General features: G+C 44.8%; 1 protein-coding gene across 1 annotated transcript in view; it reads right to left on the bottom strand.

Moving 5' to 3' along the window:
- Positions 1-3,367: 3,367 nt before the first annotated feature.
- Positions 3,368-20,918, bottom strand: part of LOC126442695 (uncharacterized) — a 57,641-nt gene continuing 40,090 nt past the window's right edge. The window contains exons 4-5 of the mRNA XM_050090744.1: positions 11,267-11,442; positions 3,368-3,647 (exon numbers count right to left, since the gene is read on the bottom strand). Coding sequence (XP_049946701.1) covers positions 3,368-3,647; positions 11,267-11,442 — 456 coding nt within the window. The remainder of the gene's footprint in view (positions 3,648-11,266; positions 11,443-20,918) is intronic.

Raw genomic sequence — 20,918 nt, forward strand, 5'->3', positions numbered from 1 at the left:
CTGAGCGCCTAGAACCGCGAGACCACCGCGCCCGGCAGACTGTAACAATTTTCATTAAAGTATAGTTGTAGCATTGAGATAATATGTGAGCGATGAAGATCTCGTTGGAGCTGAGGGAACAGACACAGACATATGGATTGAATGCTATGCTGCTACTTTGTCTTGATGTTTTATGTGGCGAAACAAGGTTAGGTATAGGTTTTAAGCTGATGTTCTGGTGTGGCTGAAGATAAAGTTGGATTGCTTTTTGGAATTGGTGACTTGGATGTTAAAATGGGAGGTGGCTGTGGCTGTTATCGTCATCTGTTGGACGATATGTGGACGTTGAAGGAGAGTGAATGTTGTGGAAAACAGTGGTTCTAAACTGGATGTCTTTCATGTTAGGGATGCGACACAAACTGTTGAGATGATGACGGTGAGCTCGACTGACGGTGTGGAAAACCGTGGATCTGAACTCAATATCTTTGATGGTGAGGATGCAATGCACGTAGTTGTTGGGATGCGGAATGTAAGTTTAGTGTCGTGAATAATGCGTTTACGTTATATTTATTAGATCATTCGAGTTGAGGCTGTGTAGATGATGCAGTTGTGCAAGGATTGCACATTTGGGCACAGTTAACATGGGAGGTTTCACGAACTTCCAGTATGCTGCAGTAGTTCGGGTCAGCAACTTCTGGTAACCAGTGAACGAAAAACCGTTCCAAGGTTTTGTCCATTCGATGAGTTATCTGTATGCGCTGTAAATATTCATTGCACGTTATTGACATCTTCGGAAATGCCATTTTCGACTATGTTATGGTGATTTGAAAATGGGTCTCGGTCCGAAACAAGTCATCGAACGAATAAAAAATAAAAATTTGCAACTTGGACGGGTTTTCTGTCCTACTGATGGGTGGTCTTGTTTGTAACTGGGATAGGTCAGGTGGTTCTGCGATACTGGGTCAGATAGTCGTCACACAGGAAGTATTTGTGAGATCTGTAGGCTTGTATTTGCGATTTAGGTGATTTTACACAACGGCAGCGGCCACAGATCAGGGCTCAGTTTTTGATACGTTGGTCTGTTGTGGGCAAGCATCTAGTTCTGCTGGACAGTGATGCGTAAAGAAGCCGGCAGAGAAGCGCCACGGTTTTAATAGTGGCGATGGCAACTCTTTCGGACAGGGGCGTTGTAGCAGGCTGCTGGATGGTGCAAACCATTTAGAACATCTCCACGTGCTCAGAAGAGATTCGCACCAGTTTCTTCTTTCCCTCCTCCTCCCCCCCCCCCCCCCTCCCATCTCGACCGAACTGCCACGACCTCTCCGATCTCTCTGGATTATCACGACCACTTTCCCCTGAAGATAAAATGGCTCTGAGCACGATGGGGCTTAACATCTGAGGCCATCAGTCCCCTAGAAGTTAGAACTACTTAAACCTAACTAACCTAAGGACATCACACACATCCATGCCCCAGGCAGGATTCGAACCTACGACCGTAGCGGTCACGCGGTTGCAGAGTGAAGCGCCTAGAACCGTACGGCCACATCGGTCGGCCCCTGAAGATATCTTCAATGTCGGGCTTAAAGTTAGCTTCCAGACAAACGGCTAGTGGTCCACAACTCTGTAAGGTCTTGTCGATGCTCATTCTTTAATATCTTGTCGCCACTCGTGACGAATTGAAACATCAACTACAGCTCACACGTATGTTCTCGGTGTCCATAACAGTTTCAGTCATAATTATAGACATGCTGCAGAGTGCAGCTCAATCTAGCAATAGATGGGGTAAGACTCTGCTTCTTTGGTAACTTGCTAACAATGCATATTTCCTTTAGCCGGCCGTGCGGTTAAAGGCGGTGCAGTCTGGAACCGCAAGACCGCTACGGTCGAAGGTTCGAATCCTGCCTCGGGCATGGATGTTTGTGATGTCCTTAAGTTAGTTAGGTTTAACTAGTTCTAAGTTCTAGGGGACTAATGACCTCAGCAGTTGAGTCCCATAGTGCTCAGAGCCATTTGAACCATTTTTGACCATATTTCCTTTATGTCAATTATCGGCGACACCCGAAATTTTTGAAAGGCCTTTCTTCTCAGTATTACAGTTCCTGGTTCTAATATACGGATATTCTTATGATAACTTACTTCCTTATCTGTTGCAACCCTTTCCGATCACCTTAGTTTCTTAATTAGTTGGCTTACTACCAATGAAAACCCTGCAAGTTCGATTTCCTTAAGCGGTCAAGAGTGACAACGGCAGGAATAAATAATTTTTCCGCTGAGAGAGCACAAGCCCACTGTCCTACTTTCCTCTCATCTAAATGGAGGTACTCCCTGCCGAACAAGAAGCTATCGGGCAGTTACAAAGAGAGAATTAAACGATTACAACTCGTTTCATGTCTGGTGCACGATGGATAGGTGATCGAGTAAGAAATAAAGTCCAGCAATGAGAATAAAATAATAAATTAAAAAAATATAGTGATTCGGACAAATAGAGTTGTTTAGCAGACAGGTGCGATAGCTGTGTTTCCTCAGTCCTACTACAGTTCATAGTATTAACACTTGTAAGGATAATATTAACAGTGTACGTCATACAATTAACTGTTCAGTTACAAATGGAAATATTATTCGTCAAAGAAAATTAGTAAATACGAACAGTATCATGCCAGGATCATAGATGAGAAATGTAGAACACTACACTAGTTACAGTATTGACAAAACATTAGCTTGTCTGAAGCCGTTAAGTTGCAGAAACCATTCGCCATTTTTAAAACATGCCTTAGACTAGGTCTGAAAAAAAACTACGTGTACAGAAGTTTAGAGCGTTTATAGAAGATAAGAAGGAACACTTTTTTATATGAGGCACGTGTCGCACATGTATGAAGGTCTTACGTGCACTGGCGTTCAGAGACGGTGTTCAAAGTGCTGTGGGATGGGCCCTGTTTTAGAGGTGCTGCGTGCCTCCTACGGGAGGGAGACGAGTTGTTCAGTGTACCAGACACTGGCAGACACCCCAGGTGAGGTGGTCGCCTGTTAGGCTGAGGCTGCAAACATTATTTGTGAGACGCCCACTTGTTTCGAGTGTGTTAGCGCCCAGCTGGCAATTCAGTAACGTCTCTAAAACATCACACCTGTGGCATTTGTGTCACATAAAATTTGTTCTTTTTAATCTTCTGTAAACAATCCAAAATTTTGTGTACGTAGTCTTTTTTTAGTCCTTCCACAATGAAGAAGTCAATAATACATCGAAGTTAAGTAGTTAGCTTGTTATAGATCCAGACGGAGAGTTGCCGAGGAATCTAAACACTGACTTTGGAAAGAGCACCAGAGATTATCTTGCGTGGCATGCAAAATCACGCAAGATCTAAAACTACATATTCAGAAGGATATTTGAATCTCATTCATCGAACAACTGAACAGTTCTCAGCGCATAACCGTGAAGTGGCCGGGTCCCAGTATTAAACTTACCTACAATCTTTAAAGCATATTCGTACAATGTATCGATGTGCTGAGCTGCATGGTACCAGTAGACACGAAAGAAGGCGTACAGTTCATCAGCCAGACTGAACATTTGCGACGCCTCTGGCTGCCGTTCCTTGCACAGCGCACTGAAGTCGTCGTCAGAGGAGAGGCTCCACGGATGATAGCGCAGCAGGCGTTCACTCAACAGCGGCCGCCTGTAGCACACAAGCTGCCAGGTTAAAAGTTGAAAACCGGGCATGTATAGTTTATGCAAGAACGTACAAGTATCCAAAAATGTGTGTGAAATCTTATGGGACTTGACTGCTAAGGTCATCAGTCCCTAAGCTTACACACTACTTAACCTACATTATCCTAAGGACACACACACACACACACACACACACACACACACACACACACACATCCATGCCCGAGGGAGGGCTCGCACCTCCGCCGGGACCAGCCGTGCACCCCATGACTGCAGCGCCTGAGACCGCTCGGCTAATCCCGCGCGGCTAAAAGTATCCCGAGCGGATTTCCACTCAGCAGTGGATTAGAAACTTGCTGATAGATGAGTACTATGTACCAGACTGGGACACAAACGTGGAACTTTTTCATTCTTTAAAGGATGCATAGTAACACAGCAAACAATCGCAAATCCATTGGTCTTTTTAGCATTATAGCGCATCGAGATTTCATCTTTAGATTTCAGAGCACTAGAGTGAGACACCGATTGTAACTATTTCTTGCAGGTCATCCACTCCGTTCTGTGCTGCTATATCGTTTTAACTGGTTTCAGACACATCAAACAGCAGAGCTGCAGCGCTTGCCGCAGAATACCTCTTTTCTTTAAACAAGAATTTCGTATGCATTGCAAGAGAGTGAACATGTGATATTTATGTTAAGGATATGAATGACTTGTTCAAATTTGTTATAGTTGATTTTAGACGCTGACATGTAGACATGTCTGTCATGAGCTGAAGCAAAATCTTCCACATTACCACTTTAAAATGGCTCAAAAGGCCGAAACTGCAATTGTAAAACAATTTTTATAGTCAATGGCGGATATGACGTCCTTATAAAAATAGACATCGAGCTAGGCAGGCAGGAACCGAGAGCCGCCGTCGCAGCCTTACTTCCGCCAGTAGCTCAGCCGCTGCCTTCCGGTCGTCACAGAAGCTCCCCTGCACGGCTGGCGGGACCAGCGCTCCCGGAAGGATGGGCACTGCAGTGACCAGAGGCCTCGGGAGTTGCTTCCTGGGCGAATCCTCACTCTGCAGTGGAGAGTGCAGTCACTTGAAACGTCGGGGATCCGACACACGGCTCTGACCTGCCAGGGAGTTTCCTATCTGCATTTGGTGATACCATATTCATTTTAGGAGCAAGTGCGTTGCAACACGAAGTGGCAAATCAACAGAAGACGCAATCCATACTCGCCACAGGGACGTGGAGTGTCGATGAGCGAGGCAGGCCGCTACCACGGAAGGCAATCGTCGTCAATTAGGGTACAGAGGCAGGGTCAGTGTGCTATAGGCGGCTTTGGCCTGTAGTGCTGGAGCCATTACTAAAGGCATCATGCGAGTCCAGTAATGAAGGGGATTGGCGGAATTTAGAAATGACCGACTCTAAATGGCGATACGTGAACTACAGAAGAGACACGAAATGGTGCGCTGCCTGGACTAGGGTGGCGGTACCTAAGCTGCACCACTGCCGCTGGAGCTCTGTGACCCCGTCCCCTCTCGGATCTCCGGTTTTCGACTTTGTACTGACATCCAACAGAAGGTAAACACGCTGGGTGGTATGAATAAACAAGACGACGTTCTCTGGAGAAGATTCTCCAAGCAAAAGAACATTCTCTGGGAAAGTTCTTACGAGCAAAACATTCGAAGCCATAATTTGTGACGAGAGGGTTCCTTTTCCTCACTACCTCTGCTCCCTGCTGAGTTCTCGGTGTGTGTGGTCTGCCGTGTCCGGCACAGACAGCATGCGCAGTGTCACGTTTCATTCAGCTCGCTCAAAGGGGCGACATGTCTGGAACCGGCATCAGTGTGTTCAGGCAGAGTTGCACTACGTTTCATTTTGTTTATTTTATGTGCGGCAACAAATTATTAAGACAAGTACGTACAGCTTACGAAAATGCATTTTCTTGAGATGTTACCGAATTTACAACATGCGGAAAACGTTTCAGTTATAGAAGTTAGGCAAACGTTATGCGAACGAAATCTTAAGATTACATGACTTTTTATCTACTCCAAGCCGGAACTCTGTCAGAGTCCTCCTACACGAGATAATTTTGGTTAAATACGGCGCACAGTGTTCTGCTCGCTTATCAAGTACGGAAGCGGTCGCCCGCTCTGTTCGTTACGAGAAACAGGTCGCTAGGTTTGCCAGAAACCAGTTAATAATTTTTGTGATGCGCCTACTTATTTATAACGTACCAAACTATAAGACTTATGCTGTCAAAAGACATCATGGTGAACATCTGGAAGTGTCAGTGACACCGTTGTTTGGTGTAGGCCTACACCGAAGCTTTCTCGTACCTTAGTCTGAAAACTTAGGTGTACTAAAAGGCAGCAAGAATGTTTTAATTTTAACTTCTTTTGAAAGGTCGTCCCCTGTTCTTTGGTGATTTTTTGGAGGGAAGTTCACCAGGCAAGTAATGTTCTTATTGTCAAACCCATATAAACTTCTACAGTGTCTCCGTTCAGCATTTTGTTGGGCTACATATATCTTTCATTGCCTTCGAAGCAGCATGAATTCTGCCATTACTGTCAAAAAGTATGTAAAACTTAACCTGAACAGAACTTGCTCAGCTCAAAGAATGCCAAAGAGCTCGTTTCGATGTTTTCCGATTGTGAGAAGCTCCTCTAGTTTTATTCATACGTCATCGGAGAACATTCTTTGTCTTAAGCAACATCCCTCACCTTTTTACTCACGTTGAGCACATTCTCGGCTGGAGTATATTCTCTGACTCGCTTTACTCATGTTAACCTCAAAATGTCCTCTCAAAATTTTCAGTACGAAGTATATCCTCGGTTTTACTGACACGCCCCACTATACTTCGCCAGCACCTCAGCTCTCACCTGGACTCTCCCAGTGGTTCTTCGCCGATCATCTCCCACCCTTCGTCGTCGTCTTCATTGTTTCACCAATCACAGAGAGCCGTAGTCTGGCAGCTCCTTCGCCACTGCCTCCGTCAAATGCTCCACCACCGTCGCCGCCACCTACGCCACCGTCGACTCCCTCTCCAGCAGCGTCGCTGGCTCTGTCGCGAACACCGTCGCCAGCCCCAAACAGCGGCCCGCCCCATCGCCCCCACCACTGCCGGAGCCAGAAGTTCCAACCACATCCACCACCACTGCAGCTTCGTCACCGTCGTCATAAACTCCTGTCAATGTCCCTATCTACACACAACTTGGACCACCTGTTACACCAAAACACTCATGCATGCAGTCATAAGACCAAACTAATGAAATAGAATAGATAAAACCTCGCGATTCCAAATGAAACCAAGCCAAAAATGATTTCACTAGATTTACGGACATGAAACCAATAATTCCTCTCAACTATCGTCCTTTGTATCTACATCTACATACATAATCCGCAAGCCACGGTGCGGTGTGTGGCGGAGGGTACCCTGTTCCACAACTAGTCGTTTCCTTTCCTGTTCCGCTCGCTGACAGAGCGAGGGACAGACGCCTGCCTATATGCCTCCTTAGGAGACGTAATTCCTTGTATCTCGTCTTCGTCGTCCCTACCAGAAATGTATGCTGGAGTCATTAGGATCGTTCTGCAGCCAGGTTCTCTACACTTTCTCAGTTGTTTTCTTCGAAATGAGTGTCTTCTTCCCTGCTGAGCTCCAGAAGCATATACGTCACACTTGCATGCTGATCGAAAGCCCCGTAAGAAATCTACCTGCTCACCCTGAATTGTTTCGATGCCTTCTTTCAATCCGACCTGGTGCAGATCCCAAACACTCGAGCAATGCTGAGCAAGAAGTCGCTCTGGCGTCCTATACGAGGTCTTCCTTACACACGAACCACACTTTCACAAAACTCTCCCAATAAACCGATGTCGACCGTTCCCCTTCCCTACCAGAATCCTCACATGTTTATTGCATTTCATCTCGCTTCGCAACATTACGCCCAGATATTTAAACGAAGTGACTGTGGTAAGCAGGACACTTGGAATGCCGTATCCGGATATTACGGGTTCGTTTTTGCTACTCATCCGCTTTCTTCTACAGCAAGAGCCACCTGCCATTCATCACACCAACTAGAAATTAGGTCGAGGTCATCTCGTGTCAACCTGCAGTCACTCAATTTCGACGCCTTTCAGTACACCATGGCATCATCAGCCAACAACCGCAGACTGCTGCCCACCTTCTCGGCCAAGTCCTATCACACTTCCATGGGCACTGCTGATGATACCCTTGTCTCTGATGAACACTCGCCGACGACGAAAACATACTATTACTTAAGAAATCTTTGAGCCACACACATATCTGTGTAGTTATTCCATATGCTCGTTCTTCCGTTAGCACCCCGCAATGGGACACCGTGTCAAATGATTTCGAGAAACCTAGAAATATGGAATCTGCCTGTTGCCCTTCATCCGTAGCTCTCAGTGCATCATGCGAGAAAAGGAAAAGGTGAGTTTCACAGAAGCGATGCTTACCAAAACCGTGTTGATTTGTGCACATAAGCTCCTTAGTCTGAAGAAAGTTGATTATGTTACAACTGAGAATATGCTCAAGGATTCTGCACCAAACAGGTGTTAGCGATATTGGTCTGCAATTTTGTAGGTCCGTTCTTTTACCTTTCTTATACACTAGAGCCACTTGCACTTTTTTCCATTCGCTTGGTTCTTAGCGCTGATCGCAAGATTCGCGGTAAATGCAAGCTAAGTAAGGGGCCAATGCCGTACACTACTCATTGTAAAACCAAACTGGCATTCCATCTAGGCATTGCCACTTATTTATTTTCAGCTGTTTCAGCTGTTTCTCTACGCCAGCGGTACTCATTACTATGATTTCCATACGGGACTCTGTGCGACGGTCAAACGACGGCACGTTTGTACCATTCTCCTGCGTGAACGATTTCTTGAACGAGGAATTTTTAACTTCGGCCTTCCTTTTGGAATATCCTAGCGCCAAAGCAGGCTGGTCAACGTGTGACTGAATAGAAGCGTTAGATCCGCTTAATGATTTTTCAGAGGACCAAAACTTTTTCCGGTTCTCCGATGGTAGCTGTGCTTCGCGCACAGATCTTTTCACAGACGCACGAATCTCTACAAATCTTTCTGTCCTCATTTGCGCGTTCTCTTTTGAACCGAGAATGTAACAGCCTTTCGTTCCTCAGCATTTTCCGAATTTTGTTATTAAAGCACGATGAGTCTTTTCCGCCCGTACTCCACTTAGTAGGCGCATACTTTTACGGATCACGATTTACAGTCTCTTTAAACTTTAGCCATAATTTTTATATGGCCATAATTTTAGAATTAAATGATTGTATTTTATTGTCTAAGTGAGACGCTGACAACTGCATATCAACTCTACTAGCGTTCTCGACTGATTTACTGACTTTCGTAACCATAGTCGCTATGATAACATCATGATCACTAATCCCCATCTCTATGCTGACGCCATCGATAAGGTCCTGCCTGTTTGTGCTGGATGCCGAACTAGCTGCTCAACACAGTTTTCGGAAAACGTGTTCAAAAGTCCTTCAGAAGACTGTTTGTCTGCACGACCTGAGTGAATCCATAGACGTCCCAGTCTATACTCGGTAGGTTAAGGTCACCGCCAGCTAGTGTCGCGTGATCTGGATATTTATGCAATGCTGACTATTTACCTTCTTTGAATGGTTCCACATCTGTCCCAGTGGAGTCGGGTGGGTGGTAAAATCATCCAACAACTGATATGGTTTCACCTAGTCCTGTTATGTGCGACCACGTAAGTTCACTATAGCACTCAAATTCAACCTCAGTAAAGACAATATTTTTTGTCAATTGCAATAAACACTTCGCCTCCTACGGCGTCGAATATGTCTTTCCCATAAACATTCCAAGACTCGCTAAATATCTCAGAGTTTTTTTACTTTGGATCTTAGCCAGCTCTCAATTCAAGAATAATTTGAGGCTGAGAACGTTCATGGAGGAGAGTAAATTTGGGAACTATGTTACAAATACTTCGACAGTTGACTGATAAAAGTTTCAGGGTCGAACTGACTTTACTCTGAAAGCTATCTGATTTCCCTAAATGTGTACCAACTGGCGAGTGTTCATGAGAGTACCTCAAACTACTGGCTAGCCTGAAACCCCCCATGTACTCTCCACAAGTACTCTGCTATCCGATTAGCTGCTTCCTTTGTGTACTGCACCCCTGTCTTGAAATCACTGTTCCCTACATTCCCACTGCCTGAACAATATCGATAGTGTTATCCCGTCACACTATCTGCATGTGTCTATACACAGTGAACCAGTAACCCACTCACAGTTCTGATGACAGATGTGGAGTAGCAAATCAAAAATCCCCACACAATAAACATTGTGGAGTAACAATAGCGTTCCTCAAAAACAGCTCCAGTGGGCTACAAATCATGTTCAGTCATAATACTTTATCCTGAGTGTGTATTTTACCACCCTGACCGTGATCTCTCCTACTGCCTGTCTCTGTCCGAGCCATCCTATAGCACATAATTTCGTTCCTCACACTGACCACAGCTTTATATCCACATCAGTTCCCATGATGAACTTAACTGTGGATGTCGGTTGATCACCTTCGTTTCAGAAGACCTAGTCCATTTCCCAGACACACTCATCCCAAAGTGACTCCCCTATCGACCTCTTCAGATATAACTGCAGAAGTCTTTCATCCTATTGATAGTAATCACGACTGAGTAATTGTTCATCGTAATCCATGTTCTCCACCTCCATAGCTATCCCACAATAAGCCACCTGAAAGAATCCAACAACACCGCCACAAGACCTGGGGTGCCTGCTGGGAGCTTACCCATTCCCACATAGGAAGCCACCTGCTCACCCTCCATAGTGCCAACATATCTCCTACAACACTCCATTCCACGGCCCCATATGTCAACCACTCGAGAGACTATTCCGCTTTCCTCCCGCTCACAACCTCCAGTATTTACGCTCTATGCTACGGACTGATTTAAACACACCAACCACAGGACAAAATATAAGAACGATGGCTATCCGCTTCCTGCCCTCTGCTGACGTCTTCCCATCTTCCCTCATCGCTGCTTGGATTTTTCCTCCATCTATTGAGATGAATATGACTTGTGGCCTCTTTTCCTCACCGACTGGATGCCAGTATCTGGACTAGAGTCGCTACTACATGGTATTACCGTAATTTCTCCCGAAGTGTTTTTTTTTTTTTTTTTTTTTTTTTTTGTCCCGCATAACACGAGGACACGCTCACTTTTCGTGTCAGGTTCCACATAATTGTTTCCACAAATTGTGAAAACTTCGGAAGTGTCTGTAACCATCAATACTTTCTCTAGTAAACGCAGTAACATAGTTTATTATGTCAGTTTTCTCCGCTGGTCTGTTACGTAATACGTGGCACATTTTAAGACACAATACGAATCAAAAAATCGAAGGCTAAAAGGAGTCAAAAACCTTTGTAAATCACGAGTTTCTTTAACCATGTCCTTCACTACTGCCTATTAGTGCTAGTTCTTTACTCCATTTTGAATTAAATGATCCCTGTGTTTTCTATAACTTTAATGAATACTTCCATGGATAAAAGTGAGATAAGCTCCAATAAACCATAGTGAGTAAGACAGACATTTGAGTGTACACTGGTTTATACCTGATTATCACGTGCCCTGGCCTGTCCTTGTCTTCTTCCACCTCGTAGTGCTCCACCTGTTTGCTGGCGAATTGCAAGTCCTGTAACCATCCGGTTAATTTCGTGCGCAGCATGTCTTTCACACGTTCCATGTCCTTAATCCAACCGTGGAGTTGCTGATCACTCGTGTGGTTACCCTGATACACACAGAAAATAGTTCAAATTACTTTCATAACATCCACAAGCAGCAGCCTGTCTTAATATACAGTTACATGTAGCACTATTACATGACACTGAAATTACTGCCAGCGCATGAGCGTAGTACATTCAGTTTTGTACAGGCATAAAAACATTAATGCACAGCAGATGCCTAGTGGGGTTTTATTAAATAAATACATTTCTCAAACTGTCACATCAGATAAGAGAGGTACAGATATTTCTTGGTAGTTGACATTACCGACGTCTGAATGTACGAATGTATACTCCCGTGACGATGTATCCAACTGAAATGTTCTGGAGCTGCCAGCAGCGTCGAGTTCCTACTGTAAAGCCACATGGCGTGGCTGGAACTCTGAGGAGATTCTATTCAAACTTTTGAACGATTTTCGAAAATAGAATGGCCAGACTGTTGACAAATCCGTCAAAATCCTACTCGTTACCAACGCTGTGAGAAACCTGAACACATGTTATGACCTTCTACAAACGCAACGATAGACATCAGCCGCTCCATATCTGAAACATTGTCTGAGGTAGTTGTGCACACGGGAAATGCCAGTTTGACTCAAAATTTTGTAGCGTTAGTCTGTTGCCTGGCTGATCGCTTTTGCCGAAAATTTGCGTTTGTTGCTCGTCATCTAACACGATGTCGTCTGTATCTGAACACGCCTCGAATATTGCAGACTTGAAGGAATATATCGACTGTTCGATTGTTAAGATCATTTTTGCTGGACCATTTTCGGGTACGAAGTTCACATTTATGTCACATCTTAAGGTCTATGCTCTTTGGCGTTGTACAAATTCTAGGCTTCTAAGTCAATGCAATAAAGATATGGGCATTTAATTACACATTTTCATACTTGAAAAATCACTCACAAAGATCTATAAGGTGCTCCCTGTTGATTTAGAATCATGACATTTTGGAAGAAGCCAGATTTCACAGTGCAAATAAAGGAAAAAATCTTAAACTCCATAATTGGTAACTATATAACTCTAGAAAATACTTTTCGTATTTTTTTTATCAGTCTGTCTATTTGTCTGTCCATCAGTTGGGAATCTTTTTCTCTGGATCAGTTCTGGGTATCATGTTCAAATTATGTCACATACAAAGGTATCGGACCCTTGGCGGCGTAAAAATTGCAAGCTTATAACTGACTCCATTCAATGTCTCGTGTTTTATAATCGGAAACTCACTCATCGAAACCTATAGGGTGCCCTCCATTGACTTGGAATCATGAGATTTGGCAACAACTAAGTTTTCCGGTGCAAGTAAAGCAAAAAATCTGAAACTTGTTAACTTGTAATTATATCACATAAAAATGTCGTTTTCGATTTGGACATATATTGTATTCATCACCTGTTGAAAGTATAACATACGAGCATTACTGCATCCAAAAATAAATTGTATGATGTATTCATGATTTAGTACATAAACAGAAATGTGTTATTAAATCTTCTCTGCCTACATACATAAACTAAGGTCCTCTGCTTGCTTGTTCTCGTTTGTTTGGGCTGGGCTGAGGAAATAACATAGAATGTTTGAACCGATCTTGGTATTCCTGGGACCAGTATCTTACCAGTAAAGTTACAAAGTGTCGATAACAGGCAAAAATTATTGGGAATCTCGATTCCGAGGATGGGGAGTTTGTACAGAACCCTTAGTGCGTCAGTGCCTCTCGCACTTGCACATTCTGTTTTCCTTTTTTCTATCTACCCTAGCATCACCCAGTATGTTGTTCTGGAAGGTGAGTGCTCACCACAGACATGGGTGCCGTCGGGAGAGTCTAAGCGAAGTGGGACAGAACTGCTCTTGTTCTCTGTACGTGGAGTCCCCAATCCTTTTGGGTCACACTGAAACAGGTGACAGTGGTTCCACAATAGATTAAATTGAGATAGCGAACCAACACTCGAAAGAGCATATTTATTGTGTTAAGGACATACACAGCATACACCACCTAACAACAATGTAGCTCATAGTAATTCTTCAAAGCAACGACTGTCAGTCTGAATGAATGCATGTATTGCAATGATGGCTGCAGTTCTTCACACTCTTGCAAAGATCTCGGGTGTCCGTTGTGCACTCGAACGGTAGCAGCTGATAAACAGTGTACACACCTGACCACCGAACGGACCTACTGTACACAACTAGGCTCGTAGCACTCAAGCATCGCAGTGGCGCATTAACCTGTGCCGCAAGCACACCACTGACCCTGCTGTCAGCTGTCCATTGCATCAGATAGCTTGTGTCGTGTTCATGGTGAGGTGTGTTGCTGTGTACAGTGCACAATGAGTAATCAAAGGTGAAATGTGCAAGCACTGGGACAAACGGATTTTGAGCCCTGTGTCTGCTTGTGTCAATCCAGTATCGTTCACAGCGCTGTACTGTCCAACTTCATACAGTTTGTATTGTTTGTGGATGAGGCCTCATTCATACGTGATGTTGTTTTCAAAAGCCAAACAGGCAGATCTAGAATGAGGACAAAACCCACACCACCCATATCGGAGGCCAACAGCAAAGATTCTCAGTCAAGGTATTTTAGGGCAATATCCAAGATCATTCCACTTTGATGTTAATGTTTGCAAGCACCAAGCACCTGAAGAATACTCACACTCATTGTAGGACTGGAAAGGGGGGGGGGGGTCCTCTCTGATGGCCATTGCGATCGTTGGATCTTACAACCCTGGACTTCATTACCTGAGGTTATGCCAAGATGTAGGTGTACGAAACACCTGTAGATACAGCTGAAGACCTGCTTGGCAGGGTCCAAGCTGCCTGTCTCCTGGTACAACATTGTTGCTCACGGGCGAGGCCTCCACGACGAGTGCGGCCGCTTCATGTTTAAAGATGATTAAAGGTGTGGCTGTTGTCACACGCATCGACTCAGTCTGTGTTTCGGCAAGTTTCTACACAGTTGTCACTTCTGCCCAGCTGCTCAGAACAATGAAGTGTAACATGTCTTGGAAGACAATAGCGTGATTGACTCGATTCCACTATCGCAGTAGCCGCGACGATACAGGAATGACCTATGAGGATATGCTGACATCACTCCGAAACTGTGATCACGGAGAGAGCGTTATGCACGTCAAAGGTCGTGAGGTGGTGGTGTGAAGTAGGATATTTTCAAGAACACTGCCATTCTGAATTTGGAATCATTCAACTGTATGTCAGTCCGACACCTTAGGCAAGTGTACGGTGGTGGAGAGAAAAACGGATTTAATTGTGTTGCAGATATGTGCAAATATTATTTTCTTAATAAAATTTTTGTACTTGTTTAGATACTCCCGAGCTCATTTTTTACAGTTCTTTTGTCAGCTATGTTTATTTACCAGGTGACATCTACACTCTTTTTGGAGAACTGTCGAGACGATTTCCCAAGTTTCTGCAATGTGTCTCTCAAAACGTAGCCGATCAGCAGCTAGCTACTTGCAGCCAGCATATTCCATTTCGCGCATTTGTGTCACAGCACAATCCCACTCGTTTAATGTGTGGAAGTTCTTTTCTTACTAGAAACAAACCCGTTTGTGCTGCCTTGTGTCCACGCATGGTAAGTAGTGAGAGTAGTAGCAAGTTGAGAGAGGCATGTTCAAATGTGTACCAACACGCTGGGCACTGTCGCAATGCGCTATGTGTAAGTAATGTTAGTGGGGAGAGAAGAAGCGTGATGAACTGCGACTTGAATTGCTGATCAGCGCACGCTGCGTGGCTGAAGGGTTTTGTAAACAGCCCTGCGGAGGGCGACCCGAGTCTCTCTCCCTCTCTCCGACTGCCAGCCAGCCCTGATACCGGAGTCAAGCGCTCGTGCGGTATCCGTGACGACGATGGTGACTGCAGTCATGGCCACGCACGTTGGATAACAATGATGACGCCGCACTGTTGTCACTGTTTACCGACGACGGTGTGATGTCATTCATCGTGGTCACCTTGGCTGAGGATGAAAGCAAGTATACATATTTTCTATACTGTTTTGTTTATACACTACTGGCCATTAAAATTGCTACACCACGAAGATGACGTGCTACAGACGCGAAATTCAACCGACAGGAAGAAGATGCTGTGATATGCAAATGATTAGCTTTTCAGAGCATTCACAGAATGTTGGCACCGGTGGCGACACCTACAACGTGCTGACATGAGGAAAGTTTCCAACCCATTTCTCATAGACAAACAGCAGTTGACCGGCGTTGCCTGGTGAAACGTTGTTATGATGCCTCGTGTAAGGAGGAGAAATGCGCACCATCACGTTTCCGACTTTGATAACGGTCCGATTGTAGCCTATGGCGATTGCGGTTTATCGTATCGCGACATTGCTGCTCGCGTTCGTCGAGATCCAAGGACTGTTAGCAGAATATGGAATCGGTGGGTTCAGGAAGGTAATACGGAACGCCGTGCTGGATCCCAACGGCCACGTATCACTAGCAGTCGAGATGACAGGCATCTTATCCGCATGGCTGTAATGGATCGTGCAGCCATGTGCAGATGGGGACCTTTGCAAGACAACAATCATCTGCACGAACAGTTCGATGACGTTTGCAGCAGCATGGACTATCAGCTCTGAGATCGTGGCTGCGGTTACCTTTGACGCTGCATCACAGACAGGAGCGCCTGCTATGGTGTAGTCAACGACGAACCTGGGTGCACGAATGACAAAACGTCATTTATTCGGATGAATCCAGGCTCTGTTTACAGCATTGCGATGGTCGCATCCGTGTTTGGCGACATCGCGGTGAACGCACATTGGAAGCGTGTATTCGTCATCGCCATACTGGCGTATCACCCGGCGTGATGGTATGGGGTGCCATTGGTTACACGTCTCGGTCACCTCTTGTTCGCAATGACGGCACTTTGAACAGTGGACGTTACATTGCAGATGTCTTACGACCCGTGGCTCTACCTTCATTCGATCCCTGCGAAATCCTACATTTCAGCAGGACAATTCCTGACCGCATGGCAGGTCCTGTACGGGCCTTTCTGGATACAGAAAATGTTCGACTGCTGCCCTGGCCAGCACATTCTCCAGATCTCTCACCAATTGAAAACGTCTGGTCAATGGTGGCCGAGCAACTGGCTCGTCACAATACGCGTCACTACTCTTGATGAACTGTGGTATCGTGTTGAGGCTGCATGGGCAGCTGTACCTGTACACACCATCAAAGCTCTGTTTGACTCAATGCCCAGACGTATCAAGGCCGTTATTACGGCCAGAGGTGGTTGTTCTGGGTACTGATTTGTCAGGATCTATGCACAGAAATTCCGTGAAAATGTAGTCACTGTCAGTTCTAGAATAATATATTTGTCCAGTGAATACCCGTTTATAATCTGCATTTCTTCTTGGTGTAGCAATTTTAATGGCTAGTAGTGTAAGTGATTCTTATGGGTTCTACTTCTTCTTTTCTAGGTGTGAGCAGGCGTTACTCGCTGTGGGATCTGAACCCAGCAGCTGATAATGATGATGACGATGATGATGATCTCTGGGGAACGACTTCGATTGTTCAGAGGCAGATATCGCTTATTCTACAGTATTAAATTTTTTGTTTGTTATTTTTGAGATGCTCTAGTTTGTAGATGTTCTCAAGGCGAACATCGGTGTTTAGACACGAGCATCAGCTACTAGTTCTTTTGCACCTGTGTTTTCGTTTGGGTTTGTCCATATTCTTTCAGACACATTCCCCTGCCGACGTCATACACCTCCTCTAGTACCCATGCTGGATATGCCCTTAATGACAAACATGCCCACTGATGATGAGTTGCTGGAAGTGTATTCCAGTAATGAACACAACAACAGTTTTACTTGTAAGTACTCAGAATTTATTATTATTATTATTATTATTATACGAATACGGATTTTTATTTCTTCTTCCTTAGATACTTATCAACTTCGTCTGTTTCTCCTTCTCGTGTGCAGAGTTATTAGGAGTTCGACGTGTTGTTGAGGAGAATAGCATTGTCCAAGTTAGGGGGAGAGCTGTGGTGACGTCATGGGGTGAGTCGATACCAGAGTGGTCGAACTGAGTCGCTTTTCTGAGGTGCAGGAAAGGGAGTCCTGTAAGACACTCAGCTGTATGCTCTGCCTTGATTTATATTCATAAGATTTTGATCAACTTATTGTGGGGTCCAGTTACATCTCTCTTCAAAAGTATATACTGCTAACAAAAAGCATGTCCTAATGCCCAGAATCATGACGAGAGGAATTTAAATTGATTTCCATGGTTGCTTCTCACTAGTGATAGAAATCAACCAAAAAATACAGGGCATACAGATACACAACAAAGACCAGATGTCCACTGACGTTCTAATTTCTCGTTTATGGCCGAATGTAGGAGAGCCATAAGAAGAAGACAAACATTAACACGCTGTGTGGCACATCGACAAAGAAGTCGAGCGTAAATTAGGTGGTCCCCTCTTCTTGTCCATATTAGCCGAGAAACATCCAAAAAGTGTAGACCTGCTGCTAATCTCTGAAGACGATAAGCAACACAACGTATGGATGAAATGCATGTCCCACCTACATCCCTCTGAAATGAAAACAAAAAAGGTGCAAGATATTTTTGCTGTAGATGTCTCAAGTCGTTTACCAAGAGCATGTATCTTGAAAGACACCTGATTGACTGCTAGAGCCAGGAAACAATATGTGTGGAAATGCTTATCAAGGATAAACGGTTCTAGAAGTTTAAGAATGCCTCTCACCAACACTTGTGTCCCCTCGTCGTTTACGTCGATTTAGAGCGCCTCCTAGCTCCTGTGGTACAGTGTGACCGTGGTGCCTCTGCCTCCCGTATCACTGTCACAAAATGATGCATACGATATGTGGCTACCCATCAAGTTCTGTGCACTAAAATTAAAATCTTATGTCAAGGGAATAGTGCGAGATGGCTGATCACTGAGCTTGAAAGTCTTGTACGGGATGTTTATAACATTTACAGTGAAAACGTCCTCATGACCAACGTGAAGGAGAATGATGCACTGTACAAGCAGACAGCTGATCGTTATACCTGGGGACTGTGACTGGACAGAGGTGAGGAAGCTCCCTGTAGAGACTGTTGCCACGTAACGGGGAAGTCCCAGAGTGCAGCTGACAACCCATGTAACTTTAAGTACCAACTGCCACAGCACACAGCCATCTTTTCCACAATTTCATTGAGCATGATGCCCACTTTCTAGTTCAGCACTTTGAAGAGTCTGGGTAGTAGGATGATAAGATCAGTGTCATTGCTGACACCGTTGACAAATACATGCCGCTTCAAAGAGGATCACAGCCACTTCCTGGATTCACAACGCTTCATTCTCATGTCTCTTTAGAAATCTGCTGAACCAACGCGTCGTGTAGATATTCGCAGCAAAGGGAGCCACTTATCTAGAAGATGTAGACTTTCAACTTGTGAGGGAGAAGGGGTCTTTCCATACGAATATCTGGAGTCTCTAGTAAACTAAGAGGCATTTCCATAATGAATGGAAAGAACGGGCACTTGGTGAATGAACAGCAGGACTTCGGCATCTCTGATTTATCAGAACATGTAAAATGATGAACATGAATGTACATCTGACTGGCAACATCTTCGAGAAGTTCTGTAGCATATGGCTGAGATTTCGTGGGATGCCATGTTAAGAAAGACACAAGCCAGCAGCCAATTCTTGACCAACGTTGAGATGCATGTCTTCCTGGAACATGCGGTCCACGAGTGACTTTGCCAATGTGTGCGCAGGTATGCCAAGGCAAATAACTTGCAAATAATTGAGGGGGAGTACAGGTTGTCTGACGATTTCAGTTTCATCCTGTACCTGGATGTAAACTGTCTCTAAAGGCAAACCATGCAACAAAGTCTTCCTTTTCAAGGGCTCTCATGGATGTCCAAAGGGGAAATCACCAGACTGAGGAAAGAGATCAAATATGTGGCTGCTGATGATGCTGTTGAGGGATATGTCCTAGAGGTAGAGCTGGACTATCCCACAAGTCTGCATGACAGACACGGTGATTTGCACAGCCTGAAAGACTTTCACGTTCAGGGACTTCAACAGGTGCCTCCTCCAGGGCATTGGCGCTGCGCCACAAATGCTTATCAGGAGACCTTTCGATTGAGGTTATATACTGAGGTATATACTGCAATTCCAGCTGGAAGCAGGGGATCCTATCACGATCACAAGTGGTTCATCGGGGGGCATAGGTGTGGAAACCTGCTGAACCCAGACTATTTACTGATGCGTCTGGATGGGTTTATTTGTTAGTAAAAAGGTGAAAAGGTGTTCCACTTGACTGGGTGTGTGTGTAATAGTTTGATGAACTGTTTGTCACAGTTCTGACTGCATGCTTGAGATTATGAATGTTTCATTGCACACTGCGTGCGTCCGTGTGTGTGTGTGTGTGTGTGTGAGAGAGAGAGAGAGAGAGAGAGAGAGAGAGAGAGAGAGAGAAGAGAGAGTATATATTTCGTGTGGAACATGTACAATATGCATCCGTGTAAAGAAAGTATTTTCTATGTTTATGGTGCGTGCGCGCGCGCGCGCGCGCGCGCGCGTGTGTGTGTGTGTGTGTGTGTATTGTTTTTGAGCTGTCATTGCTGTTCTAAGTATGTACGCACTGAAAACTTCTCTCTCTCTCTCTCTGAGTTACTAATAAGTGTTTAATAGACATTGGAAATTAAAAAATTACCTTATTCACAAAAGATTGTGTATATTGCAATGAATCAATTATGAAATAACAAAACTGTTACGTATATCACAAATCGTATATCACAAATACGAGAAAAAATGGAAATTAAAAAGCTTTCAGTTGTTTTCACAATACAGTTGTTCTTCTTTTTCATAAATGGCTCTGAGCACTATGGGACTCAACATCTTAGGTCATAAGTCCCCTAGAACTTAGAACTACTTAAACGTAACTAACCTAAGGACATCACACACACCCATGCCCGAGGCAGGATTCGAACCTGCGACCGTAGCAGTCCCGCGGTTCCGGACTGCAGCGCCAGAGCCGCTAGACCACCGCGGCCGGCCTTCTTTTTCATATTTTTTTGAATGAAATACCTCCTTTATCTGTTTTATATTGATGGTAGCAGCCAGAGAAAAAAGAAATCCTTTTCGAATACAATATTTTTTAAATTTACATACATACATACATGGCCGACCGGTTCTAGACGGGATCGCGATTTATCGCCTCCAATTCGTATTTGCGTAAGTAGAGCTTTGCTGATGTGAGCCAGGAACACTCTACGCGTTTACGTGTGTGTGTGTGTGTGTGTGTGTATGTGTGGGAAGTGCGTCACGTCCTCGCTGTGACAGCGTGCGGTTAGCGGTCAGCGGGCAGCTAACATCCCGTTTGCGGTCTGAGCCGCTTCGCGCTTCCGACAGCCCGGCTGTGGGCGTCACAGCAACACAGGGCGAGGGAGGCCAGCGGGGGACACGGGCCGCGTCCACACAGTAGGGGGCCCGGCGTACGGACCGACCCAAAATCACTGTAGTGGT

Source organism: Schistocerca serialis, unplaced genomic scaffold (genome assembly GCF_023864345.2).
Source record: "Schistocerca serialis cubense isolate TAMUIC-IGC-003099 unplaced genomic scaffold, iqSchSeri2.2 HiC_scaffold_1401, whole genome shotgun sequence".
Lineage (NCBI taxonomy): Eukaryota > Metazoa > Arthropoda > Insecta > Orthoptera > Acrididae > Schistocerca > Schistocerca serialis.